Source organism: Triticum urartu, unplaced genomic scaffold (assembly GCF_003073215.2).
Source record: "Triticum urartu cultivar G1812 unplaced genomic scaffold, Tu2.1 TuUngrouped_contig_4494, whole genome shotgun sequence".
Classification (NCBI taxonomy): Eukaryota; Viridiplantae; Streptophyta; class Magnoliopsida; order Poales; family Poaceae; genus Triticum; species Triticum urartu.
Window position 1 is genome coordinate 1 of NW_024115087.1, and position 14,552 is coordinate 14,552.

At 47.5% G+C, this 14,552-nt stretch overlaps 1 protein-coding gene and 1 non-coding gene across 2 annotated transcripts; one reads left to right on the forward strand and one right to left on the reverse strand.

The window, feature by feature from the left end:
• Positions 1 to 20: 20 nt before the first annotated feature.
• Positions 21 to 8,942, reverse strand: LOC125527908 (the record flags this gene model as incomplete). The annotated part of the gene is given in 7 exon segments (XM_048692411.1): positions 21 to 1,290; positions 1,292 to 1,680; positions 3,614 to 3,733; positions 4,073 to 4,114; positions 4,117 to 4,139; positions 4,605 to 8,409; positions 8,596 to 8,942. Coding segments are annotated over 6 exon segments (3,924 nt in total), but the record flags the coding sequence as incomplete, so codon positions are not given.
• A 540-nt stretch (positions 8,943 to 9,482) lies between these two features.
• On the forward strand, positions 9,483 to 9,555 carry TRNAR-CCG. The gene has a single exon. It is a non-coding gene; the product is annotated as a tRNA-Arg (tRNA).
• Positions 9,556 to 14,552: the final 4,997 nt, after the last annotated feature.

Genomic DNA, 14,552 nt, shown 5'->3' on the forward strand with positions numbered 1-14,552 from the left:
CCCCCCGGCCCCCCCCCGCCCGCCACCTCCAGCAGCACCACACCGAAGCTGTACACGTCGGACTCGGCGCTGGCCCTGCCGGTGACAATGCACTGGGGGTCTAAGTAGCCCGGAGTCCCTGAGACTGCTGTCATCGTCTGGGTCCCGGCGGCATGGTCGACAAGCCTCGCGAGCCCAAAGTCCCCGAGCTTGGCTCCGAAGGACTCGTCCAGCATCACGTTGCTGGGCTTGATGTCCCGGTGCAGCACGCACTGCTCCCACTCCTCGTGGAGGTAGAGCAGTGCCGATCCAAGCTCTAGCAATATCTTCATCCTCATCGGCCATGTCAGGAAGGTGCCCTGCTTGCCGTGGAGATGGATGTCGAGGCTGCGGTTGGGCATGAGCTCGTAGACCAGCAGGAGCTCCTCTCGGCCATGGCACCAGCCGAGGAGCTGCACCAGGTTCCGGTGGCGCAGCCTGCTTATCACCTTGATCTCCGACTTGTACTCCCTCTTCCCTTGCAGGGAGGACTCATGCTTGGAGAACCTCTTAATGGCCACAGCAAGCCCAGCTGGCTCTCTCAGGTAGCCTCGGTAAACCGCACCAAAGCCACCTTGCCCAAGCTTCTCCTCCGCGGCGAAGTTCCTGGTCGCTTCCACGAGCTCTTGGTATGGGAATCGCCTTGGCCCCGTCCCCATCTCGATCTCAGTCATCGGATCACCTTCGCCTTCCGAGTCTGTGTAGTGGTCCTCCGTCTCCACGATTCTCTGGCGATGGCGGCGCCGCACTACGAGTGCTGCTGTGGCAGCAAAGAGGAGCACGAGGAACAATGTTGCGCCAGCAGCTGCCCCAGCTATAACTCCAGGGCCCGGCCTTGACGGGGAGGATGTTGCTGCTGGTGGTGGTGATGGTGGTGGCGGCGGTTCCAACGAAGAGTTGAAGGACCAAGAGCGTAGCTGATGCAGTTCGATGGCGTTGGATGTGGACGCGGAGAAGCCAACGGAGACCTGCTCCGGCAGTGCGCTCTTGAGGTCAACCTTGGAGCGAAGGCTGTAATTCCGGTCCCTGGCCTGGCCGGATCTATCATCACCGACCCATACCGTCACCGCCAAGATGCTCCTAACATTGTCGTACTCGACCATAGCAGTCAGGTTGTCCGTCAGCTCGAAGCTCGGCAGGGTCTGCGTGCTCACCGACCGGAGGGAGTTGACATCAATGCCGATGTGGTCGTAGGTCTCACGGGGATCGGACACCACCGTATTGTTGAAGGTGTCGAACTCGACCGCCACGAACCGGCTGTCCCCCGGCGCGGCTGGACGGGTAGGCGGCGAGGAAGAAGGCCATCCCTTGCCCCTTGCTGTTGATGTCGCCGGAGATGGCGAACGAGAAGCGGGTGGTGAAGCTGGCCACCTCGCCTGTCGCCTTGTCCCAGAGCAGCATCGGCCTGGCGTTGTATGACGCCCGACCATTGCTGTAATCGATATTACCAAACCTGTTGGCGCTGATGTCGATCCATCCGACGCTGAAGGACGCGTCGCCTTCGATCTTGATGTCGTTCTGGTCCGCCGAGCTGAAGGTGGAGTAGTTGAAGGACAAGGAGACGGCAGGAGCAGGGAGGTAGAAGAAGATGAGGAGGATGGTTGCTGTCGAAAAGCCAGACATCCCGGGCGCCGGCGACGATGCATCCTCGATGCATAAAATCTGTTATACATAGATAAAGAGAAACGCCAGGAAGAAGTCAATCTAGCTGCCTGGTAAAATTAATACTAGTTCAATCTCCTATCTAGTCTAGAACGCTGAAAGCTTCAATCACTAGTCAACTCCGACTCCTTGACTACTTCCCAGCTAAGGAACTCAGATTTTCTGCGGATTAGCTAAAATGCAGCCTGAGTGCGTTTTTGTTAAAACGCAGCCGATTTCTAGGCCGTGCGATTCATTCGTGATTCACGGTGATCAAGCCGGAGATGGGTCTGACTCTGAACTGCGCTGAAGGTCATGGCGGCGACCGGTCAGGCGGCCACGTTTATGTTAAACCACACCGTGAATAATGGTCTGTCTATTTGATGTAACATCTGCTGACTCCTCTGTTAAAACAGCTAGATTCTGGTTGAACAAATCAAGTATACTTGTTCAAACCACACTACTTTTTGGAGCATTTATAACTAATACTCCTACGTAACAAAGATTCATTCCGTGGAAGCGCCAGGTCAAAGCAAACAAGGTAAAATAAGACACCTTAGAAACCTACGTACTAAGGACAAACTGACCATACAAGCAAGTTGGAACCACCCTGGGGTCCCTGGCAAATGACAAACTTTCAGCTCTATGCAGCAGTTAGTCCGCACACATACCATGAGCATTGCAAAACTACTGAATGTCATTCCGGAGTAAACATTCACACGAGTAAAGCATTATCCGATACTAATTCAATGAAAAGAACAATGAACTTACTTGCTATGATGAGTTTCACATATATTTCCCCCCTTCCCTATCCACGGAAAGGTCTAGATTAGTCAAAACTCAGAGCATCCCTGTGTTAGAACTGTTTTCAGGATGAGGAGTTGCTAGATCAATGAGCTATACCCAACAGTTGCCTGATTCTCAAATAATATTACTACCAGGTAAGGGAAACTACCCTATGACTCATATGCATGTCTGTTCTGTGTAACAGAACCATTTGAATAAAACATGCCTACTTGTTCATCATACTACTATGAAAAAGTGAGTCTCGTTATAATAAAGATGTTTAGACAGAAGCAAGAAAACAGACTCAATAATAAACTATCAACTAATATCGAAAAGAGGATTATTGCTGAGTTATTAAGCTATAATATAATGGGAAATGCAGAGCAGAGGCAAAGAACTTCACTTTCTATTTTCAAGAAATCCATCTAAGCCACACTACACCAACAGCCATTTAGTGGCACAGACCATCATTACCTAGCCCCAGTTTTCTCCAGGGTGGTTTACATCTCAGTTTACCAAAGTACACAAGAAGAAAGCTCATGCCAGCACTAAGTGCTGCCCCAAGCTTAGCAAAGAGCTCCCTATGATGAAGCTAAGATATTCTCATAGGCTTGTAGGCTGTGAATTTTCGTCATACATCAAAATGTCGATTAAAAAGTTTGTATGGGGTGCCTATGAACCAACAATGCCAGTGATTATGTTTGTTGTTTCATCATATCAGCCAGAAATAAGAACCGTTCTAATTCCTCACATTCATATAAACGCATACGTTCTTCTGACATTCAATTTAGATGCAAACCTTTTTTTTTTTCATTTTTCATCCAAGTGACTTTTGTTCCCCTCCATGTACATTTTGACAGTAAAATTGGCATGTGACAAATTAATAAGCATACATGCAACATACCACAGCTAGGCCTGTAAGGTCAGCTTATTCAAAAGCCTCAATGCCGTAAATGTTCCATATGGCCGTTGCTTCATAGAAAATTTTGTTTCAGAAAGCAAATTTAGCATATGTTTAGAGATAAATTTGATGCTACTATAAATAAATTGTAGTAATGTAAACACATTGATATATTTACACCTTGATCAGTAATATATACGATGCAGCCCGCAGAAAATGAAAGAGAACAAAAAAAGTAGCATAAAGAAAACCTTTTTGGCTGCTGACAGCATTCCGTGCCCTTGAATCTTTCAGCCTTTCTGATAAACCAGTGTCTGCTGTCTGCTTGGGCTTGTCTTGCATTGCCATACCATGATGACCAGAAGCTTCTTGTTCGATTTCCTTCACCTATATAACAATCATAAGCATATCAGAATAGGGCTTGGTGTTCGTAATCAACAATAATGTGTACCTTAAACCATGATTCATCATAAACAAACATTTTTTCTAAGAAAAAACACAAGAAACAAATTGTATGTTGACTTACCCTTTTAAATCAAACGTGCTCATAGCACGAGGCAAGTCTTCAGGGTCCCATCTAAACCGTACCTGAGCTGCAGAAGAGAAGCGCTCCATCGTCTTATCGCTGAGTCTATCAAACAATCAAAACTGTACCAGGCTGTTGCCCGATGGCACATTTTCTGATTGTAGACACACGCAGTGGGTTTCCCGGTGATGCTCGCCCACCAACCATTCCCGGTCTTCTATCTCAGCGTCGTTGCACTTTGTATTTCCGTTATGCAAGTGATGGAACCTGGTTCAAAAATTTATAAACCAGAAGTGAAGTGTGAAATAGTATATGTAGTGTATATAGTAATGATATCTCAACGGACTTAGAAATAAAGGCTGTAGAGGATTCCATAAGGTTACCAACTAATCAAGCCTGTCCCCCATACTCAAACAAAACAATGTACTATAAAATAGAGAGTATGACCAGATCACGTACTAGAGCCGGCCGGTGACAGTTAGTAACTTGGAATCATGTTCCACCTGCCTACTATATATGACAACGAGAGATCACCACATCATCAATCCAACACTCCCGATAACAAATCAAAGGTTTTTTTTTCCTAAAATAAAGAAGAGAACAATCAAACGCACGCCATAACCTAAACAAATGACCAGCACTAGTACTGATGTTTCAGTAGAGAAGAATATGCCGTGTTTTAACTGGTCGTCGAGGTGCTACCATGTCCGTCTGAAGAACTGGTTGTTGTACAAGTGGTGTGCGGTGGGACGCTGGTGCTGGTGGACGATGGCAGCAACGTTGACAGCCCATCATCCACGTCCAAGGCGGACGGTGGCTGAGCATATGTCGGCACCGGCATCTTGGAGGGGAGCACTGGCAGCTTGTCGACCTTGGAGTGGAGCTTGGCCATGGCTTCTCTGATGGTCGGCCGCGCGCTCGGGTCCGGGTGTGCACACCACAGCCCGACGACCAGCACCCTCTCCACCTGTGCTGCGTCTAAGTCACCATTCAGCAGCTTGTCGGCGGACTCAAGAATAGATCCCCGGCCGTACAGCCCCCAAACCCACTCAACCAGCCGGAACACGCCACCGTTCTTTTGTTGCTGGTCCTGATCGGTCGCAGTGAAGCTCATCGGCTTCCTGCCGCACACCACCTCCAGCAGAACCACGCCGAAGCTGTACACGTCTGACTCAGTGCTGGCCCTTCCGGTGACGACACACTGGGGGTCCAAGTAGCCCGGAGTCCCTGAGACTGCGGTCATAGTCTGCGTCCCGGTGGCATGGTCGACAAGCCTTGCGAGCCCGAAGTCGCCCAGCTTAGCTCCAAATGACTCGTCTAGCATCATGTTGCTGGGCTTGATGTCCCGGTGCAGCACGCACTGCTCCCACTCCTCGTGGAGGTAGAGCAGCACGGACCCGAGCTCCATCACTATCCTCATCCTCATCGGCCATGTGAGGAAGGTGCCCTGCTTGCCATGGAGATGGATGTCGAGGCTGCGGTTGGGCATGAGCTCGTAAACCAGCAGGAGCTCCTCGCGGCCATGGCTCCAGCCGAGGAGCTGCACGAGGTTCCGGTGGCGCAGCCTGCTTATCACCTTGATCTCTGACTTGTACTCCCTCTTTCCTTGCAGGGAAGAATCATGCTTGGAGAACCTCTTAATGGCCACGGGAAGCCCAGCTGGCTCTCTCAGGTAGCCTCGGTAAACCGCACCGAAGCCACCTTGCCCAAGCTTCTCCTCCGCGGCAAAGTTCCTCGTCGCTTCCACGAGCTCGTGGTATGAGAACCGCCTTGGCCCCTTCACCATCTCGATCTCCATCATCGGGTCACCTTCGCCTTCCGAGTCTGTGTGGTACTCATCCATCTCCACCATTTTTTGTTGATGGTGGCGACGCACAACGAGTGCCACTGTAGCGGCGAAGATGAGCACGAGGGACACTGATGCACCAGCAGCTGCCCCGGCTATTACTCCCGGACCCAGCCTTGACAGGGAAGATATTGCTGCTGCTGGCGGCGGCGGCGGTTCCAATGAAGATATGAAGGACCAAGAGTGTAGCTGATGCAGTTCGATGGCGTTGGATGTGGATGCGGAGAAGCCGACCGAGACCTGCTCCGGCAGTGCGCTCTTGAGGTCAACCTTGGAGCGAAGGTTGTAACTCCTGTTTCTTGGCTTGCCTTCGTTATCATCACCGAGCCACACCGTCACTGACAAGATGCTGGAAACATTGTCGTAGTTGATGTCGGCAGTCAGGTTGCCCGTCAGCTCGAAGCTTGGCATAGTCAGTGTGCGCACCGACCGGAGGGAGCTGATGTCGATGCCGATGTGGTCGAAGGTATCGTGGGGGTCGGACACCACTGTATTGTTGAAGGTGTCGAACTCCACCGCCACGAACCGGCTGTCGCCGGCCGGCACGGCATCCGCGCTCTGGTTGGTGAGGGCGAGGTTGTAGTCAGGGCAGCGGGCTGGCAGGCTGGACGGGTAGCCGGCGAGAAAGAAGGCCATGCCTTGCCCCTTGCTGCTGATGTTGCCGGAGATGACGAACGAGAAGCGCGTGGTGAAGCTGGCAACCTCGCCGGTCGCCCTGTCCCATAGCAGCATCGGCTGGGGGGTGTACCGGCCATTGCTGTAGTCGATGCTTCCGTACCTGTTGGCGCTGATGTCGACCCATCCAACGCTGAAGGATGCGTCGCCTTCGATCTTGATGGCGTTCTGGTCCGCTGAGCTGAATGTGGAGTAGTTGAAGGACAAGGAGATGGCAACAGTAGGAAGGTAGAAGAAGAAGATGAGCAGGAGGAGGAGAGCACAAGTGGTGGATGCCGAAAAGCCAACCATCCTCGCATCGGCGATGATCACGATGCATCAACTCTATTATACGATGCATAAAGAGAAACGCCAGGAATAAGTCATTCCAGCTAAGAGACTCCTTAGCTTCATTCCAGCTAAGAAACTCAGATTTTCTGCAGATCAGCTAAAATGCAGTCGCCCCGTTTTCATTAAACTGCAGACGATTTCTAGGTCAGGCGATTCATCCGTGATTCATGATGATCAAGACGGGGACGGGGATGACACAGAGCGGAGACGAGTCTGAACTGAGCTGAAGATGGTGGTTTCTTTTCTAAATTTCTTCTATCTATTTCTGAACTCTGATACAGATGTACTCCCTCCGTAAACTAACACTCTTATATTAGTTTACAGAGGGAGTACTACATATCCTCATGTACAGGCTACTTTTCGTCAAAAGAAAAAGCTGAACAAAGCAGCAGTGGGCAGCAGCGACCGGCCAGGCAGCAGCGTTTTCGTTAAACCACGTCATGAATAATAGTACTCTATATATATTTGAACGTAACATCTTCTAATTTCCACTATGTTAAGACAGCTACAATATGGTTGAACAAATCAAGCATACTTGTTCAACGATACTACTTTTTTCAAGGAAAAAAAAAGGAGCATTCTTAATTAATACTCCTTAGGATCCTACGCACCAAGGACAAACTAACAAAACAAGCAAGTTGGAACCACCATGGCAAATGGCAAACTATCAGCTTTAAGCATCAGTTAGTCCGCACATACCATGACCATTGCTAAATTGCTGATCGGCGTTGTCTGTGGCATTCCATAAGTAAACACCCACATGGGTACATCATTGCCCAACACTTAATTCATTTTCTTTGAAAAGAACAGTGAACTTGCTATGCTGAGATTTCACATATATTTTTCCATTCCCCTATCCAAGGAAAGGGCTACATTAGTTAAAACTCAGATCATGCAGGTATTAGGACTGTTTTCAGGATGAGAAATTGCTAGATCAACCCAACAGCTGCCTGATTGTCAAATAGTACTACCCGTCTACCCCCGTCCTAAATTATAAGACGTGCCTACCAAAACGTCTTATAATTTGGGGCAGAGGAAGTACTACACTAGCTAGGGGAAGCTACACGGATCCATTTGAATAAATTACGCCTACTTGTTCACATCATACAATTATGAATATACCAATAAACATTAAAAAATATGAATAACAGAGATACATTGTGTAAACGTGCTGACTCAAGCAAAAGATGTAACCTCATATTAATAAGGGAAGATGTTTACACACAAGCAAGAAAACAATACGCAATATGCAGATAATAAACTATCCGAAAGGAGAATCCTGCTGACTTGCTGAGTTAGACAGACTATAATGGGTAATTCAGAGCAGACGCAAAGCACTGGACCTTTTTATTCTCTCAATTTTCAGGAAACCTAAGCCGTACGTACGGCAACCAGTGGGCATTTAGGCACCGGCGCACCGCACAGACCAGCACTACTTGCTTAATCCCAGTTTTCTCCACGGTGGTTTATTTCTTAGGTTGCCAAAAGTGAAAATACTTGGAAGGGGGGAGTACAGAAGAAAAAGAAAAGGTTGTACCAGGCGGCAATACCCAAACCATTTCCCCAACACTGCCACAAGCTGAGAAAACATATAGGTCTAGATTATCTTGTGAAGATTTCACCTCCTGCCTGACCTGATGATGGATTGTGCACACATACTGATAATCAACTTTGGACTAGCAATGCCTGGAGATCGAACAAGTTAGAGCATCGCTATGAGATGAAGATCATAGATAGGCAGATTAGTACCGTGCATGTAACCAAACCATGGATCATACAGATTTCACAGGTTAAAGAGCTAAGTACTGGAGTTGACTTGATTAGTGACCCTCTTGTCCTGGTCAGGGCAAATTTGAAGCATAAACTTTCTACCTGCGTAGTTGCCGAGCTGCCCTTCGTAGTGGCTAATCGCCGGAGCCTCCCCTCGACGCGTCGCTCCTCCACGGCAAAGAACAGCGCTCGCCTGGCCCCCGTCGGCGGCTCGGTCGCCTACTCCGATGCATCGCCAGATCTCGAGCTTCCCCTGCATTCCTCCCAGCGCTGGCGCCACAGGCCGGCCTCGCGGAAGTCAGGCGGTATACGGGCCGCGGTGTGGACGGTGGCCGTCGGCGGCGGAGGATTCCGGTGAGATTTGGGGGAGGGGGGCTTGACGGCTGGACGGGCCGTCGTGGAGCGCATTCTAGTGGGCCCGGGCTACCCGTAGCAGGCCTCGTGGCTCAGTTAATTCCGCACAACCACTCAAAAAGAAAAAAGGTTCATTTCGCACTTTCTTTTTCTTTTCCAGACACGTACACTCACATTTCTCTCAAAGACACACACACTTACTCTCCAGACTAATTTTGAAAAAAAAATCTCCAAACCTTTCTTCATGAGATGGATCATACTAATACACGTATACTCAACAAAAGGAAAAACTTGCTCCACTTAGTTAAGTTTGCGCATCTCATAAGAATGGGAGTTTTCTAGTTTACGGGGATTTTAGGATATAATAACTGGTAAATTTTAATGAACATTTCAAAAATAGGATTTTGAGGTTGCTTCTTGAAATATAAAACGTTGTGACATTGTAGTTTTCTTCGGACCTGGGACTGATAGTATTTAACACGACCGGCTGCTAGGCTATTCTTCTTGCATGCTTTTGGTAAATTATGTCCTGGCAATTGATTAATTGGGTGGATGAGTCCCAAGTATTTTAGTGACTCTTGGCAGTATGAATTCGCATCTCTATTTAATTACTCACTAAGCAAGAGTGACACGACGACCGCGTGGCCTAATGGATAAGGCGCTCGCCTCCGGAGCGGGAGATTCTGGGTTCGAGTCCCAGCGTGGTCGCATTTTTTGTCTTTTTGCACGTTCATGTCCCGCCGCCGTTTATGTGTTCGTCCCCCTCCCCCGTCGCATTTTGTCTTTTGCACGTTCATGTCCCGCCGCCGTTTATGTGTTCGTCCCCCTCCCCCGTCGCATTTTGTCTTTTGCACGTTCATGTCCCGCCGCCGTTTATGTGTTCGTCCCCCTCCCCCGTCGCATTTTGTCTTTTGCACGTTCATGTCCCGCCGCCGTTTATGTGTTCGTCCCCCTCCCCCGTCGCATTTTGTCTTTTGCACGTTCATGTCCCGCCGCCGTTTATGTGTTCGTCCCCCTCCCCCGTCGCATTTTGTCTTTTGCACGTTCATGTCCCGCCGCCGTTTATGTGTTCGTCCCCCTCCCCCGTCGCATTTTGTCTTTTGCACGTTCATGTCCCGCCGCCGTTTATGTGTTCGTCCCCCTCCCCCGTCGCATTTTGTCTTTTGCACGTTCATGTCCCGCCGCCGTTTATGTGTTCGTCCCCCTCCCCCGTCGCATTTTGTCTTTTGCACGTTCATGTCCCGCCGCCGTTTATGTGTTCGTCCCCCTCCCCCGTCGCATTTTGTCTTTTGCACGTTCATGTCCCGCCGCCGTTTATGTGTTCGTCCCCCTCCCCCGTCGCATTTTGTCTTTTGCACGTTCATGTCCCGCCGCCGTTTATGTGTTCGTCCCCCTCCCCCGTCGCATTTTGTCTTTTGCACGTTCATGTCCCGCCGCCGTTTATGTGTTCGTCCCCCTCCCCCGTCGCATTTTGTCTTTTGCACGTTCATGTCCCGCCGCCGTTTATGTGTTCGTCCCCCTCCCCCGTCGCATTTTGTCTTTTGCACGTTCATGTCCCGCCGCCGTTTATGTGTTCGTCCCCCTCCCCCGTCGCATTTTGTCTTTTGCACGTTCATGTCCCGCCGCCGTTTATGTGTTCGTCCCCCTCCCCCGTCGCATTTTGTCTTTTGCACGTTCATGTCCCGCCGCCGTTTATGTGTTCGCCCCCCCCCCCTCTTTCTACATTCTAACATCTAGCATTTCACCCCCAGCGGGAGATGCTGCAAAATCGGTTGCAAAACATTTCAATGATATTTGATTTGTGCAACATAATAATAATATTGTTTTCCTCTTCTTCAAGTACCATCAGATTAGTCAACTCAAACACTGAGAGATTACTATAGAACCAAGGATTAATAACATGTGAAAATTTTAAAAAACAAACGACCTGTTATATTGATTATGTATAGTTGTAAAATATTTATTGAATATAAGTAGTCATGGAATAAAAAATATCTTCTCATGCATGATGGCTTGCGGTGGTGAGTCCTTTCTCATGCATCGTCGTTGTATGTCCGGGTGGGACTTATCCCATCCATAATTATATGGTGATGTGGCATGTTGAGATCAATAAGTTAGTGTGGATCATTTTCATAGGTATATAGGATATGCATTTTTATTTTGTTTATCTACTACCTCTACAGGAGCACGAAGGGTGAAAAAACAAAAATCTAACCGTGTTGATAGGATGACCTAAATCACTCCTTGACACTCTAAATACTCACCATTGACATCGGTAATAACCTTGTTTGGACTAAACCCTCCACCTCTGTCTCGAATAAGAAAAAACTCCTACCTCATCCCACACCTCTCCCGAACTGCCCCGCGACACACTCATGGCCGCCCTTCCCGCCGGCCCATGGAACCTTGGGCTTTGGGCCCTATCACGCAGGAAAGGTGGCAACACTATTAGTGCAATGGAAAAGAAATTCACCCCACAACAATTCAAGAGACTGAATGCACGAAGAGAGGAGCCCAACGAAGGCCTCAGAGTCCGGGTGCTTGCGACCTCCGCCATGCTTGGGAGCTACTAACGGGGTCCTAAACCCGGGGTACCCGACGTGCAGAGCTCGGCCTCGAGTTCGACCAAGGCCCACCAGGCCCAAAGAATACCAGGGAACCCTAAGAAGACGGAGGCAATGAGCGTGTTCCCCAAGATAGAGGGCGGCAGCCGAGCGAACCTGACCTACCCCCCTTATGTAAACCCTAGGCCTCTCCTGTCTATATAAAGGGAGGCCTAGGTCCTCATTCCGAATCCAATCTGACATTCAACTCTTGGGAGCCATCTCAACATCATTGTAATCCTCTGCACGAGGTATCCCCTCACCATGAATGGCAAGAAGAAGCAATATGTAGGGTATTACTCTTCGGAGGCCCAAACCTGGGTAAACTGTGTGTGCAGACTCCGTCTCGGTGCTACCAGTCACATCATGAACCCTACCGAGGGATCTGACGAGAATTTCCTCCGTCAACAAGAAAGCTTAAGGTAGCGAACGAAGTTGAAGCCGATGTTGAAGTTGTGGGATCTCTCACATTGGAGCTACACACTAGCCGCATTCTTAGATTGAATAATGGTATTTATATATGTGCCTATCTTGAGTAGGAATTTGATTTCAGTTTCTTGTTTAGATGATGATATGTACGAGTGCCAGGTTAGCAACAAATAGTTTGTTTTGAACAAATGTAATAAGAATGTCGGCCTCGATGTTAGACAAGGCAAGTTATACATGTTATCTCTTAATAATGATTTAGTTATGCATGTGAGTGATGAAATTAATGTTGAGAAGAAATGGAAAGGAGTCAGTAATTCTTCAAAATTGTGGCATTGTTGTTTGGGCCACATTTCGAGGAGGAGAATGGAACGCTTAGTTAAAAATGAAATACTCCTCCCATTAGAATGGAACACTTAGTTAAAAATGAAATACTCCTCCCATTAGACTTCTCAGATGCGGACAAATGTGTCGATTGCACTAAAGGAAGATACACAAAAACAATTAAGAAGGGAGCAATAAGAGCCATAGGGGTTTTAAAATTAATTCACATTGACATGTGTGGACACCTTAACGTTAAGTCTGTGGACAGTTTTGATTCATTCATTACATTGACATACGACTTTTCCCGCTATGGTATATTTATCCAATACGTGACCGATCGCAAGCTTTGGAAAAATTCAAAGTCTATAAAGCTGAGGTTGAAAATCAACTGAACACAAAAATCAAAGTTGTACGTTCTCATCGCGGGGGAGAGTATTATGGTAGGCATGCTCCTTATGGGCAAATTCCTGGACCTTTTGCCAAGTTCATATCCGAAAATGGAATCATTGCTCAATACTCAATGCCTGGTGAACCACAACAAAATGGTGTGGCTAAGCGTCACAATCGCACCCTTATGGATATGGTGCGAATCATGCTTAGTCACTCGAGCTTAGAAATAGACCTTTGGATGGAGGCATTAAATACAACCGCACATATACTAAATCTTGCTCCAACTAAGGCGACACCGAACACACCTTACGAGATGCGGGCGGGAAATAAACAGAGATTGAATTACTTACGGTTGTGGAGTTGTCCTGTTGAAGCTAAGGTTTTCAATCCACAACTTAAGAAGTTGGATCCAAAAACAGTTAGATGTTTCTTTGTTGGATACCCTCATAGGGAAAAGGGATGTCATTTTTGTTGTCCAAGTCACACCACCAAGTTTGTGAAAACTAGACAAGCGGTATTTTTTTAGGATAATAAGGTCACAAAAATAAGGGAGATCGATCTTGAGGAGAAGCGGGTTTGTGCACCATCCCCAATTATCCAAGATATTGTTTTTCCAATACAAAGAAATGTGCCATCTGATGATCTTGAATCTAACAGTTCAATCCCTCAACCAAATGGTGATCCGGAAACTAATAATAATGAAAATCCAAACACAAATGAGGATCCCCAGGAAAATAATGATCCTCAAAATGATGATGTACCACCACCACCTCCTCCTGTGGGTAGACCACGGCATGAGAGGAAGAAAGCCATATCAGATGATTATGTCACTTTCATGATTGAGGATATAAATGATATAGGAAAGGTGGGGGGGCCAACCTCTTATAAGGAAGCCATTAAATGCGAAATTTCGTCCAAGTGGTTGGTTGCCATGGAAGACGAGTTGAAATCTATGGGCTCAAACGATGTTTGGGACTTACTGGAAGTTCCCGATGGAGCTAAGAAAGTAGGATGCAAGTGGGTCTACAAAACCAAGTATGATTCCAAAGGGAATGTTGAATGGTTCAAGGCAAGGCTTGTGGCAAAAGGGTTCACACAAAAAGAAGGAATTGACTATAAACAAACCTTCTCCCTTGTGTCAACCAAAGATTCTTCTAGAATTATCATGGCATTAGTAGCTCATTACGACCTAGGACTACATCAAATGGGTGTTAAAATGGCATTTCTAAAAGATTTACATGGTTCAGCCGGAAGGCTTTGTTGTGGAAGGGAAGGAACATTTAGCATGTCATCTAAAGAAATCAATTTATGGCTTGAAGCAAGCTTCAAGAGAGTGGTACCTCAAGTTTGATAAAATTATCAAAACTTTTGGTTTCACCAGAAAATGTTGTCGACAACTGCATCCATGTTAAATTTAAAGGCAGTAGGTTCACAATTTTAGTCCTATATGTTGATGACATATTGTTGGCATGTAGCGATAACGATATGCTGCATGAGACCAAGAATTTTCTGTCATCTAGTTTTGATATGAAATATCTTGGTGAAGCCTCGTGTCTCCTCATCATCGAGATTCATCGAGATAGGTCCAGAGGAACATTAGGACTATCTCAAACGGCATACTTTGAGAGAGTGTTGAAGAAATTCAATATGCATAAGTGCTCACCCTCACCTGCTCCTATAGTCAAGGGCGATAAGTTTGGGACATTAGGTGTGTTTGGTTTGGGAACGAAGTGGAATGGAATGTAATGGTTCCATTCCATTAGAATGGGTTGGTTCCGTCTTTGTGTTTGGTAGAGGTAATTCAAAGGAATGGAACGGTTTCATCTTGATGTTTGGTAGGGGTAATTCGAAGGAATGGAATTTGTTCATCTTTCCACTTGTTTTCTTGTGATTGAACTTTAGCATCAAACAAAAACAAGACACGTAACATCAAATTCAGCGGAGAAAGTGCAGGCCGCGAGT